The following is a 21,454-nucleotide window of genomic DNA, read 5'->3' as shown; positions in this document are numbered from 1 at the left end:
CATCCCAGATCCCAACCCCGCATCCCAGCCCTGCATCCCACATCCCAACCCTGCATCCCAAATCCTTCCCTGCATCCCAACCCTGCATCCCACCCCCATCCTGCATCCCAGATCCCAAACCCGCATCCCGACCCCATCCCACATCCCTGCCTGCCTCCAACCCCTCCTGCCCCCGTGTCACCCCCACCCCTCTCTGTCGCCCCTCCTGTCACCGCCCTTCCCCCATCCCGTCCTGTGCCGCCCCCCCCCTCCCCGGCACCCCCGTGACCCCTCCCCGCCTTCCATCCCCCCACAGCCCTCAGCATCCCGCGGCCCCCCAAATCCATCCCTGCCCCCGGCCCCCCAAATCCATCCCTGCATCCCCCCCGCTCCCCCAATCCATCCCCGCCATCCCTCCGTAAATCCTCCCCTGCATCCCCCCTCAATCCATCCCCCCCGTATTCCCCCCCTCAATCCATCCCCCCCGAATTCCCTCCCCAATCCATCCCCCCCGAATTCCCCCCCCAATCCATCCCCCCCGAATTCCCTCCCCAATCCATCCCCCCCGAATTCCCTCCCCAATCCATCCCCCCCGAATTCCCCCCTCAATCCATCCCCCCCGAATTCCCTCCTCAATCCATCCCCCCCGAATTCCCCCCCAATCCATCCCCCCGAATTCCCCCCTCAATCCATCTCCCCCTGCACCTCCCCAGTTCATCTCCCCCCGAATTCCCCCCGAATTCCCCCCCGATCCCTCCGTGAATCCCCCCCGCATCCCGGCACAACCCCGCCGATCCCTCCCCCATCCATCCCCCGCATCCCCCCCCGGATTCCCCCCCCGAATTCCCCCCTGGATCCATCCCCCCGCATCCCTCCGTGAATCCCCCCCCGCTCCATCCCCCTCCCGCTCCCTCCCCGCCCCCCTCAGCCCCTCCCGGGGGCCGGGCCGGGGGCGGGCTCAGCCCGGGGGGGGCCGGGGGCGGCCGCTCCAGCCCCGCTCGGCTCCGGCTGCTCCAAATCGGCTTAAGGGCGGCAGCGGCGGCGGCGGCGGAGCTGCTGCACCGGGGGGGGCAGCGCCGAGCCGAGCCGAGCCCCCTTCCGAACCGAACCGAGCCGAGCCGAGCCGAGCCCCCTCCCCTCCCGGACCCTCCGGACCGCGCCGAGCCCCCTCCCATCCCCTCCCGGACCCCCCCGGACCGGGCCGAGCCCCCTCCCGGACCGGACCGGGCCGAGCCTCTGGCGGTGCCCGGCGCGATGCCCGCCCGCCGCCCGGCGCGGGGGCCCCGCTGAGCCGCCCCCCGGGCACCATGCGCGCCATGAGCCCCCTGCCCCTCTGGCTCCTGCTCTGGCACCTGCGGCACCCGGCGCTGGGTGAGTGTCACCCCCCGAGGGGACAGGGACACCGCGGGAGGGTTGGGGGGACCCCCGCACCCCTCCGGTCACGGGGCGGGCTCGGGGCTCGGCGCCCCCGCCCTGAAGGTTTGGGGTGATCGGGGGGTGGGGGGCATCCAGGGAGAGGAGAATGGGTTTGGAGAGGGGAATTGGGGTTTGGTGCTGGGGGATGAGGTCTGGAGGTGTTAGCCGGGCACCCCATAACCCGGTGTTGGTGTGGGGATCATTGATGGGGCACCCCATAACCCGGTACTGGTGTGGGAGCTGTTATTGGGGCACCTCATAACCCGACACTGGTGTGGGATCTGTTTTTAGGGCACCCCATAACCCGGTACTGGTGTGGGAGCTGTTATTGGGGCACTCCATAACCCGGTACTGGTGTGGGAGCCGTTAATAGGGCACCCCATAACCCGGTACTGGTGTGGGATCTGTTATTGGGGCACCCCATAACCCGGTACTGGTGTGGGAATCATTTATAGGGCACCCCATAACCCGGTACTGGTGTGGGATCTGTTACTGGGGCACCCCATAACCCGGCACTGGTGTGGGATCCGTTTTTAGGGCACCCCATAACCCGGTACCGATGCGGGATCTGTTTTTAGGGCACCCCATAACCCGGTCCTGGGGCGGGATCTGTTATTGGGGCACACCCTACAGAGGGGGGTTTTATTGGGGCGCTGCTGTTCCACCGCAAGCCGGGCACTGGGGTGGAGCCGCTCCTGGGGCGCCGTTTTTGGGGTGCGAGGGGCCGGGGCTCTCACCCATGGGGCCACCCCGAGTCCCCTTTCCCCGCTCCGGCTGCGGATCCCAGCCCTGCTCCAGCCACGGAGGGGTGGGCTGTGCTTTGGGGGACCCCCACGAGCTCCGTTTTTGGGGGGTCGCAGCCCCTCCTGCCCTTTTGGGATCCCCAAATCCCAAGGAAGGAGCGGCATCCCCCAAATTCCCGCTGTCCTGGGGGATTGCAGCTCCCCGGGACTCCCCACGCCAGCCCCAAACCCGCGGCTCCGGCCGGGGAAACCGCCCGGGGAAGGAAACTTTGCCCTCCTCGCACCCCACAGGGCCGCCCGTGGGGTTTCATTCCGCGTCCATTTGAGCCGAATTCCCTCTTTTTGCCCCCATTTCCCACTCGGGGGGGTCTCAGGTGGCCGCTCCTTCCCGAGCCCCGGGAAGCGGGAGCTTTTCCAGGCGCCGGGAGATGGAGGCACGAGCGCAGCCTGCTCCGCATCTCCCCGGTTTTTGGGTTTTTTTGTGGGTTTTTTTTTGATTTTTAATGGACTTTGTGCTCTCCGGGAAGCGCCGGCGGGCGCTGCAGGGCGCGGGGCGGGGGAGCCGCGGCTCTGCGGGGCTGCGCGGGGCCAGCTCCACACAAAGGAGCCGATTCTTCCCCGATCCATCCCTCGGGCACGGCGCGGCCCAAACCCAGCCGGGGTTTGGGCTCGGGAAAAGAATTCCCTGCACCCCTCTTTTCCCTTGGCAGCGGGGTTCGCGTCCTGCCGGGCTGCGGCTGCTGCTCCGAGCCCCCTTCCCCAGCATCCCGAGCATCCCGCGATCCCAGCGTCGGGAATAAAACCTGCTGGGGAAAAAAGGGGGGAACTTGTGCCAAACCCAGCCCCGGCTGCCTCCCCTCCCCTCCCCGCTCTCCTCCGCCGCCGTTTTAAGGTCATGGATAGACAATTTCCAAGGAACAACGCATCCCCCCGGCTTTCCCGGAGCTCCAGCTGTCTGTCACTGGCGCAGGGATCATTTTTCCTGCCTCTCTCCTGCTTTTTTCTCGCCGCAGATCGGGCGGTTGCTCTCGTGCTGTTGATTTCCTGAGAGCGGCTGCGGGGAAATCTCTGTTTGTGAGGGTTTTTTTTTGCGGCGAGGGGGGAAAATGGGATCAAAGTTGGTTTGTGAAGGGGTTGGAGGAGCTCGGGGAGCCAGGAGGGGTTGGGGGTTAGGGAGTGACGGAGCTGGCATCGGGAATTGTTTGGGTTTGGGCATCCACGAGCTGGATTTGGGCTCCTAAACCCCGCTGGAACTTGGCTGCATCCCGAGGATCCGCCGTGTTCGGCATCTCCTTCCCGATGGAAGCCATCCCTGTGCTCATTTTGGGGCTCCCAACCCAAACCACACCGGGATTGTGTGATCCCCCCCTCGGCTGTCCCAAAAATCCCATCCCGAGCTCTGTTTTTCCATCAGCCAGCCCCAAATCCCGGCCGAATCCCGGGCTGGGGGCGCCTCCCTTTGCTCGGGGCAGCGGGGGCCGAGCTGCTCCCGAATTTGGGGGGGCAGAGCGCTCGCCATTCCCCAATTTCCGAGGGCAGATGGCTTTTTCCTGGCTGACGGCATCCTTGGCTGGAGCCGCCGCCGTGCCCTCCCCTCCCCTCCGTGCCCTCCCCATCCCGGCTGGAGAGCGATCCAAGGGATGCAGACCCCGGCAAGATCCAGGTGGGCACGGCTCCCACATCCCTACATTCGCCTCGTGCCTCCAAAACCCTTTTTTGGGGGGAATTTTGCCTGCTTTTATTGTCCCCTCAGCCGCATCCTGGAGGATCCCCCGGGAACCCGCTGGAATTACTTCCCACCCCACAAATCATCATTTTTTGGGGGGGAGGTTTCCAGCCCTGCTCTGCATCCCTCACCCGCTCAGGAAAAGCCCTTCTGTGACCCCGAGCGCAGCCGGGATCATTCCCGAGGTGTTTTCCAGCCCTCCGGGAGCATCACCCTGGCTATTCCAGCTTTTTTTCCCCCTTTGTCCCCAGCTCAACCTCTTCCTTTTGCCAAAAAAAAGCCGCCGGGGCCGGGGCTAAGTGGGTTAAGGAGCCGTCAGGAGGGAAAAACGAGGCCACGCGGAGGAGGCAGCGCTGGACCATGGAGAAGGAGAGGAGTGTCTGGAAAAGGGACTGGAAAAGCTGGAAAAGCTCCTTTTTCCCCCTGATCCGTGGGTTCCGAGATCGGGGCTGGCTCGTTAAGCCCTGTCTGAAATCCGGCCCCACAAAGGGCTCGTCGGGGGCTGTTCCAGGGATGGAAGTGCCGAGTTCCTGGAGATTTCCGGCAGCTTTATCCCGGTGGGATTTGCTTTGGCTTCTGCTTCCCAACCCCAGCCGGGGGAAAAGAAAAAAAAAGGAAAATTCAAGTGTTTGAAGCTCCTGGGTTTTGCAGGGAGCTGTCCTTGGGGATATTCCTGAAAAACCCAGCCCTTGGCAGCTGGGGATTTACCTGGACTTCTCTCCCCTCTGCATTCCCCCCGAGGTTTTTCTGGCAGGGGTTTTCCCAGCTGACAGGGAGCCCCCCGGGTGGATCCTTTTCCAGCCTGGAAAAGACGATTTTCCCTCGTTTTTGGAGGGAAAACCCGGCGTGGGGCTTTCCCCAGGGTGGTGGGAGGCACCTGCTGGTGTTTCTTTTTAATGGAAGGAGGAATTTGGTGGGAATTGTGTCCTGTGGGAACGAGGGAAAAGGAGGAGCACGAGTGAAATCCTGCTTTAAATTCACCTTGAGGTGCCAAAAATCCACCCCACATTCCCACCACCCTTTCCCGTTCATGCTTTTCCCATCAAATCCTGCGTTCAGCTCTTTTCTCGAAGTTTTCCCTCCCATTTCCATGAATCCTGCCTTCCCACGGAGCCTCTCCAGGTAAACCGCGCAGCCCCTTCGGAAAATCCCCCTCGCTGTGCTAATTGCCCTTTCCCAATTAGCCCAATTTCCCTCCTCCCACCAGCTGCGTTTGGGAGCCGCCACTTCCAATCCAGAGCTCGGGAAAAAGCCGCGGCTCCGGCGAGGATTTTCCCTCTCCTTGTGCCTTTCCAGGATCATCGGGATCATCTTTGGGAAGGGGAAATATTCCCAGCTTTATCTTTATTTCTCCCTGGAAAAGCTCCCGTGGCTGCTCCCAGAGCGTTTCCAAAGCCCCCCAAGCCCAAATTCCCTTGGGATTGTTGGCACTCCCCCCAAAACCAAATCCCGGGAATGTTGTGGGGTTTGCCTTGGGAATGTCGGTGCCCTTTGGGCCGGGATGAGGAATTCTGGAGCCTGGAGCTGAGCAGCCCCTGCCCTGTGCAGGCTGTCAGATATTCCCAGCTCCATCCATGGAATCCTGGGATGCTTTGGGTGGGAATTCCAGGGACAGATCAGATCCCGTCCAGCCTGGCCTTGGACATTCCCAGGAATCCAGGGGCAGCCACAGCTGCTCTGGGAAAGCTGTGCCAGGGCCTCCCCTCCCTCACAGCCAGGAATTCCTTCCCAAAAACTGATTTCAATTTCCCCTCTGGAATTGGGGAGCCATTCCCTGTGTCCTGGCACTCCAGGCCCTTCTGAAGAGATTTTTCCATTTTCTCTGTCGACTCCTTCAGGTCCTGGAAGGCCAAAACTGGGTCAGCCCTGAGCTTCTCTCCAGGCTGAGCATTCCCAACTCTCCCAGCCTTTCCTTGGATCATCCCAGAGCCTCCTTTAGACTTGCTCCAGAGGGCAGAATTCCCCATTTTCCTGCTCTGGGATCAGCCCCAGACTTGGGAGGTTTCCATGCCCTGCTCCCAGCTGGGATCCATCCCCAGGATTGTCCCATTCCAGATCCTTCTCCCAGGGCTGCTCCATGTGCTCATCCCAGCCTGGATCCATCCCGGGATTGTCCCATTCCAGATCCTTCTCCCAGGGCTGCTCCATGTGCTCATCCCAGCTGGGATCCATCCCCAGGATTGTCCCATTCCAGGTCCTTCTCCCAGCCTGGATCCAACCCCAGGATTGTCCCATTCCAGATCCTTCTCCCACCTGGGATCCATCCCCAGGATTGTCCCATTCCAGATCCTTGTCCCAGCCTGGATCCATCCCCAGGATTGTCCTGTTCCAGGTCCTTCTCCCAGCTGGGATCCATCCCCAGGATTGTCCCATTCCAGGTCCTTCTCCCAGCTGGGATCCATCCCCAGGGTTGTCCCATTCCAGGTCCTTCTCCCAGCTGGGATCCATCCCCAGGGTTGTCCCATTCCAGATCCTTCTGCCAGCGGGGATCCATCCCCAGGATTGTCCCATTCCAGGTCCTTCTCCCAGGGCTGCTCCATGTGCTCATCCTAGCCTGGATCCATCCTGGGGATTGTCCCATTCCAGATCCTTCTCCCAGCTGGGATCCATCCCCAGGATTGACCCATTCCAGATCCTTCTCCCAGGGCTGCTCCATGTGCTCATCCCAGCCTGGATCCATCCCGGGATTGCCCCGCTCTTGTTAAACTTCAGGAGATTCCCGTGGGCCACTCTGGGACTTTTGCAGGTCTGGAAGCCTGGAGGCTCCTCCAAACATTTCCAGGCCTTGCATCCCAAATCCAGGGGCGGTCCTGGAGCATCCAGATGATCCCACCAGCTGCCCCTTCCCATGGAGATGTTTCCACGGATGGCTTTTTCCCACCAAAATGCTCTTTCCTGCTGGGAATTCCTTGGCTTGGGAATGCTTGACCAGCTCTCACCTCGTGCTCTGGGATCTGCTGAGGAGAATCTCTCGGGATGAGAGTGGGGTTTTGGTGGGAATCCAGCTGGGCAGAGCCAGGGATCTTCCCGAGGCTCCGGCAGCGCTTGCCGAGGGAGAGCTGGGAATGGAGCTGGGAGCTCACCCTGGATGGCTGGGAATGGGCACAAATTCCTACCTGGAACAGGTGTGGGGGGATGAAGCAGCATCACCCCCTCGCGGCTCCCAGTGACGGGATTTTTTGGAATTTCCCCCAATTTTCCAAGACAAATCCTCACCTTCGTCCACACCACATCCAACTCTGCACTCAGACCCCGCAGAGAGGCAGAACGAGGGAAGGGCCCCCCCAAATCCTTAATTTGGGGAGGCAGCTCCAGCCGTGCGAATTCCCGGCTGGCGAATCCCGGCGGGAGGGATGCAGCTGACGGATGGGGCTGGAATCCTTCCCGATCCAGCTGCTCTCTGTGCCCTTTTGTTTGCTCGCGCGGCGCTGCCGGGCTCGTTCCGAGCTCGCGGCTGGCGCTCCCGTTCCGTTCTCCGCTTCCCACTTTTCCCCTCTTTTTTTTTTTCCCAAAATAACCCGTCAATCACGGGATTGTTTTCAGCGCGCCGGGGCCCGGATCCGGCGGGAGCGGATTCCAAAGGCAGGGATAACAACCCGCGGCTGTTGCTCCCTCTTTGGAATTGTTGGTTTTATCAAATTAGGGGCTGGGGGCTCTCCAAAGCCTTTGGATCAGGGAAGGTGCCTCGTTCCCACTCCCGGCTGGGATTCAGCTCCGAGGAGCTTGGGGGAATGCCAGGAAACCCCACAATTCCTGGTGAAGGGAATGGAGGTGGGATTGTGGCTCCACCGGGCCCTTCCCGGCCTCCAGGCCACACATTTTGGCTCCTCCGGTGCTGGGAGAGCTTCCCTGTCTGGAAAATCCCACCTGGAGCAGGGGAGGCAGGGAATTTGTTTGTCTCCTGCCCAAAACTCTGGGATAATTTCCCATTCCTGTAATTCCTTGGTCAATATTCTCCAGGCAGAAGGGATTAAAAAACCCCTCTCCATCTCCTTGTGCTCAGGGATAAATCCAGGATCTGCTTCCCATCCAGCCAGGACAGGGAAAGCAGGAGCTGGGAATCTTCCTTTGGGATACACCTCCTGCTTTTCCACCTCCTCGTCCCTTTTCCAAGGATCTGCAGCCCCAGGGAAGGGCTGGATCCAGGGAGAGGATTTGTGAGGGGAGTTTGGGATCAGAGGGATGGGTGGGAGGAAGGGTGAGCAGGGATCTGCTTCCTCATGGTCTCCAGTCCGTGGAGATGCTTTTTTTGGAGATGAATTCCATGGATAAGCCTGGATTCAGGGGTAGGACGTTGCTTCGGAGGCCGCTCGTGCCAGGCCGGTCCCAAGGTGGGAATTGCTCCTGGAGCTGGGACCTGGAAAAGAGGGAAGTGACAGAAGGGACATTTTTGGCTCGGGATTGTCACCATGGGATGTCCTGGCATGGATTTGGGAATCTCCATCTCTTCCCAGCAGGACTGGGACAGCAGGAGAGCGGCACAGGGAATCCAGCTCAGCAAATTCCAGCAAAATCCTCGGGATCATCCTGATTTTGGGATAAGGGGGATGCGGGCGGTCTCCCTGTGAGATGCTCCCCTTCCTCATCCCAGGTTCTCCATGGCTGTGTCTTTCCTTTGGAAAAAACCCCATGGATTGGATGGGAATTCCCTGGAAAGGGATTTTGTTGGGATGGAAATTCCCAGCCCAGCTTTGCCCCTCTGGAGAGAGCATTCCAAAGCTCCGGCTCCAAGGCTTTGGAAGATTCCAAGCCTGGATTCCCGGACCAGGATTTGGGACTCTCCCACTGCTCCACGGAGAATCTTCCTCCTTTTTTTAGGCCTGGCCGCCCCCGTTCCCTGCGGATGGAGCTGCACAAAGTGTGGGAACACGGGATCCACGTGGGAACACGGGATCCACGTGGGAACACGGGCTCTGCCATTCCACCCTCCGCAGCTCCGGGAGCATCCCGAGAACCGGGGGTGGAATTTGGCCGCTTTCCTGGCTTTGCTCCTAAAAATACAGCAGGGAATGTTGGATTGCGGGAGGACCCTGTGACTCTGAGAGGGGTGGGAGGGTTTGAGGGGCTGGGAAAGGCCAAGGAGCCCGAAATATTCCCAGGGAGCTGCTGGGGAGTGGGATTTTCCATAGGGGATGGATGGATGGATGGATGGGATGGATGGATGGATGGAGGGATGGAGGGATGGATGGGGAATGGAGGGATGGATGGAGGGATGGATGGATGGGATGGATGGATGGATGGATGGATGGGGAATGGAGGGATGGATGGAGGGATGGATGGATGGATGGATGGATGGATGGATGGGGAATGGAGGGATGGATGGAGGGATGGAGGGATGGAGGGATGGATGGATGGATGGATGGATGGATGGATGGATGGATGGATGGATGGATGGAGGGATGGATGGAGGGATGGATGGAGGGATGGAGGGATGGATGGATGGAGGGATGGATGGCTGGATGAGGAATGGAGGGATGGATGGAGGGAGGGATGGATGGATGTGGAATGGATGGATGGATGGGATGGATGGATGGATGTATGGATGGAGGGATGGATGGATGGATGGATGCAATGGATGGAGGGATGGATGGATGGATGGATGGATGGATGGATGGGGAATGGAGGGATGGATGGATGGATGGATGGATGGATGGATGGATGGATGGATGGATGGATGGGGAATGGAGGGATGGATGGATGGATGGATGAAAGGATGAAAAGAGATCCACTATGTGGGATTTTCCATGTGCAATACGAGGCTGGATCTGCTGGGGAATGAGCTTTTCCATGTGGGATGGAAATGCTGGATCTGCTGGGGAATGAGATTTTCCCTGTGGGATGGAAACGCTGGATCTGCTGGGGAAGGGGATTTTCCATGTGGGATACGAGGCTGGATCTGCTGCTGGAAAAGCACCAGGCAATGGGCAGGTCCCATTCCAGAAAAGATCCGAAGGATGCAGTTCCCACCAGGAACAAGGGTCCCAGAGAGCCCATCCTGCACGGAAAAGCCTCCAGAGCTCTGATTCCACTCAGAGTCCTTCCCTTTGGAATTGGATAATGAGATGCTTTCCATAAACCCCAGCTCCTGGCGACCCTTTTGAAGTTCTGTTTGCATCTCCCTGCGGTATTCCAGCTTTTTTTTCTGTAGGGAAGCGCTTTGTGAGGAGTGGAGATTGTTTGGATTCCTCACGAATTTCCGCTGTAATTAGTGCAGGGATGGGAAGGTGAGAGGAGCTCCGGGAAGCGCTTCCCGAGTTAAACCTTCCCATTCCTTGGAATTGCGGAGCTGTTTCTATTTAGGGCAGGAAAATCTGGGAGATTCCATGGTGGGAGAGAGAGGGTTTGGGATGATCAGGGTGCTCCCGCCGTTCTTGGTTTGCAGGGATCATCTTCCCGCCGGGAGAAAAGAAAAAAATCTCAGAGTTTTGGGGCTGAAAGGATTTGATTGGAATGATTTTTATCTCGGGGGGAGGGAGGAAATGGGAATGGGAATGGAGAGCACTTCCAGCCTGGAGAATAGAAATGGAAATGGAAATGGAAATGGAAATGGAAATGGAAATGGAAATGGAAATGGAAATGGAAATGGAGAGCACTTCTGGCCTAGAGAATGGGAATGGGAATGGAAATGGGAATGGAAATGGAAATGGGAATGGAGAGCACGTCCAGCCTGGAGAATGGGAATGAGGATGGGAATGGGATTGGGAACAGAGAGCACTTCCTGCCTGGAGAATAGAAATGGAAATGGAAATGGAGAGCACTTCTGGCCTAGAGAATGGGAATGGGAATGGGAATGGGAATGGGAATGGGAATGGGAATGGGAGTGGGAATGGGAATGGGAATGGAAATGGAGAGCACGTCCAGGCTGGAGAATGGGAATGAGGATGGGAATGGGATTGGGAACAGAGAGCACTTCCAGCCTGGAGAAAGGGAATGGAGGGCACTTCCAGCCTGGAAAACGGGAATGGGAAGGGAGGGCTTTTCCAGCTGTTTAACATCCCGGGCACTCCTCTCCGCCCCGGTGAGCAGGAAAACCTCCCGCATTCCCAGCCTCTCTTCCCGCCCTCCCGGGAGCACTGAATTAAAGGAATATTGGATGATCCCACGCTTGGTTATGTTTTATTAACGCCGAGCCTCGGCCTCCCGGCACATCCGGAGGATCTGAGGCTCTGCCCGGCGTTTGTCCCTCTTTTCCAAGGTCTGGCTGCCGCTGTTATTCCCAATCCCAGTCCTTGGCTTGGCTGGGGGTTCTTCAGGAAGAGGAGGGAAATTTGGGATGAAAAATGGGAATGTGTGGTTTGTCTGAGGATTCTCTGTATCCTGGCGGGTTTTGGGATGGGAGTTTTGCAGCAGGAATAGGGATGGATATGAGGAAGCAGAGTCATGGACACCCTGTGGAGCCATGGAAAAATCTCCTCCTGATTTTCCAGCTCTGCTCCATCTCAGAGGTGGGAGAACACCCAGAGCATCGGATTTGAGGGAGAAGATCCCAAAAAATGCCATCGTTCCAGAAGCAGAACTAAAGGAGGGATCAGGGCCGGGATTTTGCTCCATCAGCCTTTGGGATCAGTGGGAAAAGCCAAACATGGACAATGGGGCAGCTCTGGAAGTGCTGGGAGAGGGAAAGGTGTTAATTAGCAGTGACTTCCCAGTGGAGCGGGGATGGATCGGGATGAAGGGAACAGCCCCAGGGAGAGGGATCAGGATGAAGGGAACAGCCCCAGGGAGGTGGATCAGGATGAAGGGAACAGCCCCAGGGAGGTGGATCAGGATGAAAGGAACAGCCCCAGGGAGAGGGATCAGGATGAAGGGAACAGCCCCAAGGAGAGGGATCAGGATGAAGGGAACAGCCCCAAGGAGATGGATCAGGATGAAGGGAACAGCCCCAAGGAGGTGGGTCTCTGTGGGAAGGGGGAAGTGTCGGGAATCAGCTCCTGGAATCAGGGCTGGAAGAGGGAGATATCCGTTAATCCCATTAGGGATGCAGAATTACCGGGAGAGCAGAGGGATTATCAATCACGGAGTGTGAATCTGGAGGAGAGGGAGCGGTGATCGCAATCCTGCTTTGTCCAGGGAATGGGGCTGGAGAGGGCGGGAAAGGTGGAGCTGGATGAGGATGGGCCAGGGAGATCCTGGGGGATGGGATCATTCCCTTCCCTTCCCTTCCCTTCCCTTCCCTTCCCTTCCCTTCCCTTCCCTTCCCTTCCCTTCCCTTCCCTTCCCTTCCCTTCCCTTCCCTTCCCTTCCCTTCCCTTCCCTTCCCTTCCCTTCCCTTCCCTTCCCTTCCCTTCCCTTCCCTTCCCTTCCCTTCCCTTCCCTTCCCTTCCCTTCCCTTCCCTTCCCTTCCCTTCCCTTCCCTTCCCTTCCCTTCCCTTCCCTTCCCTTCCCTTCCCTTCCCTTCCCTTCCCTTCCCTTCCCTTCCCTCCCCTCCCCTCCCCTCCCCTCCCCTCCCCTCCCCTTCCCTTCCCTCCCTTCCCTAAAAACCTCCAGAACATTCCTTCGGGAATACCGAGACTTTTCCAGCTGAGCCAGGTGCCCCAGGCACCCCCCAGGTCAATTTTTTTGGGAAAAAGCCGCACATCACACCCGGAATTCCAAAAACAAAGTGGATTTTGGAGCTCCTGGGATTCCTGCATGGACTGGGTTTATTTTCGCTCTTCCTCTGCCTGAGGTTGTGCCTCCGGAGAAGGAGTTCAGAAGGAAAAAATCCCAAAATATCCGTAACGATGATCCCTTCCCAGTTCCTCCGGGCAGGAATCGATGGAAGGAGAGGAGATCGCCCGGAGCCGACAGCTGGGAGGGAGGGGGGATCAATGGCTCCTCGTTTGTCACCAATCAAAAATCTGGGATAATTGGATTTCCTGCAAGTGGAGAGATAAATCAGGGAATTCATCAGCCAGGTCAGGGTCACCCCTGCTCCAGGGCCACCGGGGCTTGGGAAAACCGGCTTGGAACGGGTGGGAAACCCAGCGGGGTCTTCCAAACCGAAACCCGCCGGCTTTCCTGAATGGAATTCATGATTTTCCCTCTTTTTCCCATCCCAAGCCTGTGGGTCTCCCGATAAAGCTGGAAAAAGAGGAGTTTTAGGGAGGACTGGGGAGTTTTGGGTGGGATAATTCCTTCCTGGGGTTATTTTTGGGAGCTGGAGCACCTCTGATAACCCCCTGCTGTTCTTCTGGGATGGGATTTTTTGGGATCTCCAATTATCCCCTTGCTGTTATTCCAGGATTTTCTGGGATCTCCAATTTTCCCCTTGCTGTTATTCCAGGATTTTTTGGGGGGATTGCCAAAAACCCCCTTGTTGTTACTCCAGGATTTTTTGGGGTCTTTAATAACCCCTCGCTGTTGCTCTGGGATGGGATTTTCTGGGATCTCTAAAAACCCCTTATATCTGGAATAAAATGTTCCAGATTTTTTTTTGGGATCTCTAATAAACCCCTGCTGTTATTCCAGGATGGGATTTTCCCAGATCTCTAAAACCCCCTTATATCTGGAATAAAATGTTCCAGAATTTTTTGGGATCTCTAATAAACCCCCGCTGTTATTCCAGGATGGGATTTTTTTAGGATCTCCAATAACAACATGCAGTTATTCTGGGATGGGATTTTCCCGGATCTCGGATGAGCTGGAAAAGACCTTGCTTTCCCCTTCCCAAGTGGGGAAACTGAGGCACGGAAAGACCTGGAACCTTGGAACGCTTTGGGTTGGGATGCACAGGGACGTTTTCCATAGGTCGTTGTTCCAGGAGCAGGGAGCAGCTCCCAGCTCCTTCCCACTCTGTTAATTATTCCTGCTGGGATTAGCGCCGGCAGGGATTAACACCCTGAGCCGTGGCTTCCCGGAATTGGCCGCTGGTGCCATAATCCCCATCCCAACGGAGCTGGAACAGCGGGAAAATCCTCAGCTGCCGTCGGCAAATCCCTCCCAGGCCACCAATCGAGCTCTGCCAGGGGTTTGGGATTTTTTTCCCTGATTTTCCAATCCCTCAGCTCCAGTCTGGGAGTCTAAAAATGAGCACCGAGTGCAGTAATTCTCTTTTTTCACTCTGGAATTGCATTCCTGGGATGGATTTTGTACGGCAACACCATCTGGGGATAAAATCCTTGATCCCAGGTGAGGTTTTCCGTAATCCTGGTGCCCAGAGGTGGCATTCAGAGGGTGCAGCTTCCTGGGAAACTCCAGGAGCATCCAGCTGGCAGGAATCTCTCCCTTGCCAGGATGCAGAGCTGAACCGCCGGAAAAGGAGAGCCGGGAATTTGCTGGTGTGGGGAAAAATCCCATTTCCAATCTTTTTCAGTGTGGGATTAGGATACGGCCTCTCCTCCTGCCACACTTAATTCAGGATTAATTCCACATCTGCACACGGAGATCAGATCCTGCTGTGTTTTCCGTGGAGCTGCTTGATTAAAAAACCAGGGAAAAGCAGAATGGGGGGAATTTTTAGCCCTGGGACACCTGGACATTCCGGCTTGGAGCATTAATCCAGGTTAATCCAGGTGCTGAGGAGGTGCCGTGCTCTGATGGATGGATTTTAGGGAATGTTGAGCCGTTCTGGAGGCATTCCAGTGGATTCGGTGGTCAGTGGTCGCTCCCGCTTGGCAAAGTTGGGATTGTAGGAAAAATCCCCATCTGGTGAGCTTGGGATTTGCTGGGGATAGACGAAAATCCATGGAAATGGGTTGGAGAGTGATCCATGGGGCAGCTGGGGGGAGCTGGAAAAAAATGGGGGAAAAGAAGGAAAAACTGGGATTTTTTTAACACTTCCCCGGTGTCGTTGGGATCTGCTGGGAAAAGGAGGAAGGAATCCCCTCCTGGGATTGATCAGCAGGAGGGAATTCCTGCCCTGCAGCCCAAACTGGGGGTGGAAGCACTTCTGGGTGGAAACCAGGAAAACCCAGCTGATGTGGAGGAAATCCTGCAGGAATGGGGTTCGTTCGTAGGGAAAAAGGGAAAATTTGGGATGAGAGGTGGCACCTCCCACCTGCCGGGTGTCGTTTGCCCAAATTCCATTGGCTTCACCCCGTGGAATGGGAATAAAATTGGGGAGCAACCGATTTGGGGGATTCTGCCTTAATTAACTCGGGGGGAGGTGATTGGCGGCCAGGAATCAGTCCTGATTTGCATGTTTGCATAGATGCAAATGAGGGCCACGATCTCCATTTATCAAACGAGGCGTCTCAGACCCAGCCTGGCCCTGCGGAATTTTCAGCTCCGTTTTGGCTCCGGCAGCTGTTCCAACATCTGGGAAGAGGCCACGAGGTGCTGGTGGAGCCATCGCTCCAAATTAGGAATGGTGCCAGGTTTTTGGGGGAATTTGGCTCTGCTGGATTTGCCTTTCCATCTTTCCCGAGTTGAGGCATCATTTTGGATTCTGAAAGCAGCCAAAATGATCCAAACGAAATGAAAAATCTGGAAAAATCCTTGGATGATGAGGAAGAGGGGTTAATGGAGCAGGAGAAATGATGACAAACGTCCGGCTCTTCCCAAAATCCTGATCCAAAAACCCAGGAGCTCTTCCCAAAATCCAAACCCATTGACCCTACTCTTCTTCAAACCCCAACCCAAAGATCCACCAGGAGCTCTTTCCAAAATCCCAACCCAGCGACCCATCCCGAGCTCTTCCTGAAATTCCAACCCCACAACCTCTTCCAAGCTCTTCCCAAAATCCAAAGCCAATCACCCATGTCGTGCTCTTCCCAAAATCCCAATGACTCATCCCAAACCACCGCTTTGAGCAGCTGTGGGAGCTCCAGTGGGATGTCCAATGTTTTATTTTATGGGAATATCAGTGGGATGAAGACGTGGAGATAAAATATTCCCCCCTCCAACACCGCCGGGAGGCCGAGGGATTTTACGGAAACGTCGGAAGTGGAAAGGGGGGGAAAAGTTATAAATAAAACTTCCCGGCGCTTTGGTAAATGCTCCTAAACATCCTTCCCATGCGGAGATAAATATTCCATGCGTGATTTACGGCCCTGCATTCCCAGGCTGTGCGGGCAGGGGGATAAAATCCCATAAATCACCGGGAATATCAATGCAGCCACCACATTCCCGCTGATAAGCGGCGTGGGCCGGGAAAATCCGTCTTTTCTGCACCGGCTGCGCCTTGACGGGGTTGATTTAAGGAGTTTTGGGATTGGGAGGGGTTTCCCAAGCCTTGGGAGGGTCTTGGATGCTTCTTTGTGTGTTTTCATGGAGAGGGATTCTCTTCCAGGGGGTTCAGTTTTGGGGGTGTTGGGATTTTGTTCCCATCCATCCCAGGGAAATACTTCCCAAATCCGACAGATCCTGGCTTTCTGTTGGATGTTGCTTCCCTCCAGTCCTGTTTTTCTTGTGTTCAGCCCCAAATCCTCCCTTTTCCAGCATCCCTGGTTTTGTTCCATCTGTCCCAGGGACAAACTTCCCAAATCCAACTGATCCTGATTTTCCGGTGGCCGTCGCTTCCCTCCAACTGTGCTTTTCCTGAGTTCATCCTGAAATCCTCACTTTTCCAGCATCCCCGATTTTGTAGCCAATGGATTTATCTCCCAGGACGGGCGGGATGCAGCCCTTAGATCCACCATGGAATTTCACCTCCGAGCATCCAGGAAATCCCTGGATTTTTGGGATGAGGGACCCCCTTAACATCCGAACGATGATTCCAAAGCCATTCCGGGAGTTTCTAGCAGGGCCTGGTCTCCCTCCAGCCAAAGCCATCACGGTTTTTCCCTCCAAACATCCATCTTTTTCCTGGAACGCCGCATTCCCTGGGGATTTGTGCCGGCGATGTCGAACAAGCACGAAATCGACGCCGCGAGCCGGAGCCGAGCCAGGAGCGGGCTCCCTCATCCCGTGCTCCAATGAGCCGGAACAGCTCCGAGGAGCTTGGGAAAAGCCGGATGAAGACGTCCGAAGATTTATTCCAGCCAGTGCCCAGGCCACGGGGCCGATTCCGACGGCTCAATCCCACCCAGATTTGTTTGTTGGGAGGCGCGTGGCAAAGGTGGAAAACGCTGGGGTTTTCCTGGGATTTACTGGGCATGGACTTGAGTCGTTGTGGGGAGGAAACTGGACAGGGAAAAGTGGAAATGTGGGAAGGAGGAGATGGAAAGAGGACGGAGATTGGAGTCGGAGAGATGGGACACGGCACCGCCAGGAGGCTCCCAAATTTCCCAAATTTCCTGCCGCCTTTCTGCTCCCGAAGTGCCCAAACTCTCCCCTTCCACATGAAATCCTTTACTGCGCTGAGGAGCTGGTGGGGATGAAAATCCCATGGAGCTGGAATGTTTGGAATGCTTTTAGCCCAGCAGGATCCATTTCGATCTTATTCCTTGTTTTTCCGCTGCCTCTGGAGCCACTGGAATCTCGGAGCTGGTGAGAGCCAGTCCCACCCCTCCAGAACATAAAAGTGACTCCAGAGCTCATCGTGAGGGAAAAAACCAGCCCAAAAATGGATTTTTCCTGAAGATCCATCAGCATCAGCCCTCAGCTGGTGTTGGAGATGCTTCCCATGGACACAAGGACGTTGGGAATCACAGCACGGAACAAATCGGGAATTCGTCCTTTTTCTTTGGACTGGGATATTTTGGGATATCTATTCTTTGGGATATTTTGCTTAGAGGAATCTGGGATTTAGGGAAAAAAGGGAAGCTGGACAGTGGTTAAAAATTCCATCTTGATGGGATTTAGGTGTTGAAATCCTTGGAAGCTGGGATTTGGGGGTTGGTTTTGTCCATATTTTATAAAAATGGGGAATCATGGAATGGGTTGGATAGGAGGGACCTTAAATCCCATCCCAGCCCCTGCCATGGACAGGGACACCTTCCCCTATCCCAGGTTGCTCCAAACCCAACCAGGCCTTGGACATTCCCGGGGATGGAGCAGCCTCAGCTTCTCTGGGCTGAATTGATCCATAAAATTCCATCGTTCCCTAATTCCCACAAGGTTCGCCCATGGAATGGACCGGACACAGCCCCTGGGGCCCGGCTTGAAGTGGTTTCCTCACTTCATCTTCATTTGAAAGGGGCTGGGAGGCCGAAGGGGCCGCGCTCAATCCATGGATTGATCCAAAGGATCGATCCGAACCATTGATTCCCATCACAAAGAGGCTCGGGACGCATCCATAGGATCCGGCGGGTTCTGCATCCCCCTAATTGGAGAAAAACGGACCCAAAGCATGGGCTGGGTGTCCCCCTGCTCATTCCATACACTTTCTCCTGATCCCTAAAAATTTAGGAGCTGCTTTAGTCCAGCAGCCCCGCCTAAGGAATAATTCCAGATCCAGCTGCGGAATCGTTCCCTCCCACTTATGGAAATGAGGGAGGGAAGCGGCGCCTAATGAGATGTTTGTGAGGGAAGAGGAATTTTTAATTACTGGCTCTTAATTGTCTGCTCGGCCCGTTAATATCCCATTTTCCTGGGATTAATGCCATTTACTTCCTGCCAGCCGGGCTCCTCCTCTCCTGGGGGTGACGCCAACTTTCCCGGGTTTATTTTAGGGAATACGCCCGTTTTCCAAAAGCCAGGATGACTTTTGGGAAGGCGGTGGAGGGGTTGGGGAGGTTTAACCCCGCTGGCGCTGTGCTGGTGGACTTTTGTGAAGCAAAGCTGAATTTCCAAGGAAAACTCAGCACAAGGCTCCCCCAATCCATTTTTCCCACTTCCCAAAGACCCATTTTCCCTGGAAGCGCGGCTCCGACTCTGGCTGTCATGTCCCATTCCCTGGCTGGTGTTAAACCCGTGCCAGACTCTTATTCCCATTTAAATGAGAAATAAAATCCTGCCGCAGCTTTCCAGGAGGAAAAGCTCCGGATTCAGCAAAAATTCCGCCTCTCCGGATGGCGCCAGCTGGGAATTCTTCGCCCTTGGAGCCCTCCCGGGTTAACAACGAGAGGCAGCATCATATTCCGACTGTAAATTGTCCTGGAATGTCATAAATAAAGCATGGCCGGAGCCGGGAAGGGAGCGGGGAGGAATTTGCTGCGTTCCCAGGAACAACTGGGGCTGCTGAATTTTTCATGGACAAGATGTTGCAAAGCGCTGCCAGTCAGGGCACGTTTGGTTCTCGAGGATCCGGGGGACATCCCACGGCCGGGAATTTGCAGGAGCACTCCCAGGTTTTTCCGGGGGGGTTTGCTCGCCTTTAGATCCCACCTAAAGAGGCAAAACATCTCCTGCTCTCCTTAAATCCTGGGAATTGTGGGGTGTTGGCCGGTTACGTGAGTGTTGTTGTCTGTTTTCCTGTTCTCTCCTGGTTTTCCCATCCCAGCCCTTGGAAAAGGGAGGTGGAGGAATGGGAGGGAATTACGGATAAGCCCCGTTAATCACTGGCTAATTGAGATGATGAAGTGTTTGTGTTGTCACTGGCTCCTCGAGGATGCTGGGGACATTCCAGAGGGGGATGGAGCCACTGGATCCCAAGAATCCCTTTCCTCTGGCTCCATCCCGAGCTCCCACTCTGCTTTGGGGACACGGAAAGGGGGAAAATCCATCCTCAGCTGGGGCTGCCCCATCCCGGGATTTGTCCATTCTTGGATGGGGCTTGGAGCAACCTGGGATAGCGGGAGGAGTCCCTGCACAGGTCCCTTCCAATCCAGTTCCGGAATTGCATTGGTTTGAGATTTTTGGGCAGCACTGGGAGATGAGAAATCCGGGAAAGGGAGCGCTGGGCCATCTCCATAAATAGATCTTGGATTTCCGTGTGGGATGGAAGGAATCGGGTGCCGGGGGAAGATGTGGAAGGGGCTCCATGTGGTTCTGGAAGGCTCCATTGCTCCAAGGCCTTTCCTTGGGACATTCCCATCCCATCCCATCCCATCCCATCCCATCCCAGGAACCTTGGAGGGATTCCAGCCGCTTGCGCTTCACCCCTGGCCATTCCCATGGAGTGTCCTGCTGCGTTTGTGGGCAGAAATCCCCAAGGAATGCTGGAAAAGCCTGGAAACGGGGTTTTTATCCAGCATCCAGCACTTCCAGGGCTGGAGCAATTCCTGCCTCATCCCTGGGAGCTCTTTTGTAACTGGAAGCGCCGAGCTTGTTCCGACGCTCTCCTTTATGAACGCGTCACTCCCGATTTCAAAGGACATTTCCTTTATCCCTCCCTTCCCCCTCTCCTCCCCCTCCCTTCCTTTTCCCTTTTTTTTTAATCCCCCTCAAACTGGACGGTGCCAGAATTCCCAGCGATTGCCAGCAAAAATATCCTCTCCTCCCCAGGGCTGCCATCTAATCAGAGGGATGAATTTCCAGAGGGCTGAATCCGATCCGGGGGAGGCCGGGCCCGGCATTCTCTGGGAAAATCTCGGATTGAAAAGAGCAAAGGGGAAGAGCGGAGCGAGGCTGAGAAGGGGACGCTGATAAAGGGATGCTGATAACGCCAGGCATGACGGAAATTTTGGGACGGGCTCTTCCTTTTGGAAGAGTTCTTCCCGCCCGGCCGTTCCCGTCACGGCCGCTTTGTTCTCCTCAGTAAATCCCAAAAAAAAAAGGGAGCCCAGGGAGGCTTGGGAGCGGCGCTGGCACCTGGCAGTTGTTCCCTGTCGGGAGGAGAAGGGAAGGGGAGGATGAGGGATGGGATTCGCACGTCAGCCGCAGCCAAGCAGCGGGGTCTGGACGGCTCCATCTGGATTCCTGCTTTATTTTCCTTTGTTTTCCCATTTTCCCGCCCCCCTCCACGCATCCTTGGCCGGCTCCTGTGGGGACTCGGCATCTGTTTCCCTCTCCCTCTTCTCTCCTTCTTTTCCACAACTTCTGGGCTGGTTTTGCTCTGGATTTGGGCAGGAGAGCTCTCGGAGCGTTTGAATTTTCCCCTTCCTGCCTTTCCCAGGCTCTGGAATCAGCTCTCGGTGGGATCCTGGTCCCAACAGCACCAGAGCAATAAATCCTGGAGCTCCAGAGCTTCCATGCAGGAGACCCTCAGGAGCATCCTGTGGTTCCACCCTGGTGTTTTTAAGGACAAATGTCTGGATTTAAGGCCCAGCCAAGCAAGAATTCCCAAGAATATGGGTGGAAGCTGCCCCCAATTCCAGCTCCGAGTGTTTTTCCAGCACATGAAAGAAGCAGAGAGGGGGAAAATTCCAGTTTTGGGGTTTTTTTTTGGCCACCCAGAAGATGCAGGTCAGGGATGGGTTTGGAGGGGGATTTCCTTGGAAAAATGCTTGGATGGGTGGATTTGCTGCATGGGAGTGGCTGGGGCCATCCCAAACTTGGTTCTTTTTGACTTTAAAAATCCACCAAAAATCAGGGAAAGGTCCAAACACCACTAAAAGCCTTGGCTGGACCGGGATGGGGATGGATCCCTTTCCCATGGAAGTGCACATTTCTGGAAGGGAATAGCGTGGGGAGAGGGATGGAAACCACCCAGGAATGCTGAGCTGGGAACTCCTGGATCCCATGGATGGGGGGAGAATCCAACCTCTGTTCAGGACTGCAATGGGGATGGTTTTGCATGGAAGTGCACCGGATCTGGAAGAGAATAACGTGGGAAAAGGAATGGAAAACATCCAGGAATGCTGAGCTGGGAACTCCTGGATCCCATGGACAGGGGGAAAATCCAATCTCTGCCCTGCAAATCCAATCTCTTCCATGCAAAACTACTTCCATGGTTTTGCATGGAAGT

The 21,454-nt window shown here is 56.1% G+C and overlaps 1 protein-coding gene across 1 annotated transcript in view; it reads left to right on the top strand.

Annotated features, from left to right (window-relative positions):
• Positions 1-1,286: 1,286 nt before the first annotated feature.
• The window catches only part of IGSF21 (immunoglobin superfamily member 21), a gene marked incomplete at its 5' end in the record, with an annotated part of 46,229 nt that continues 26,061 nt past the window's right edge, over positions 1,287-21,454 (top strand). Inside the window, one exon of the mRNA XM_084220295.1 lies at positions 1,287-1,350. Within this exon, the coding sequence (XP_084076421.1) occupies positions 1,287-1,350 (64 nt within the window). The remainder of the gene's footprint in view (positions 1,351-21,454) is intronic.

This window comes from Fringilla coelebs, assembly GCF_963513975.1.
Source record: "Fringilla coelebs genome assembly, chromosome: 22".
Classification (NCBI taxonomy): Eukaryota; Metazoa; Chordata; class Aves; order Passeriformes; family Fringillidae; genus Fringilla; species Fringilla coelebs.
The sequence above is the reverse complement of the archived record's forward strand: the minus strand, read 5'-3'. Positions and strand labels throughout refer to the sequence as shown.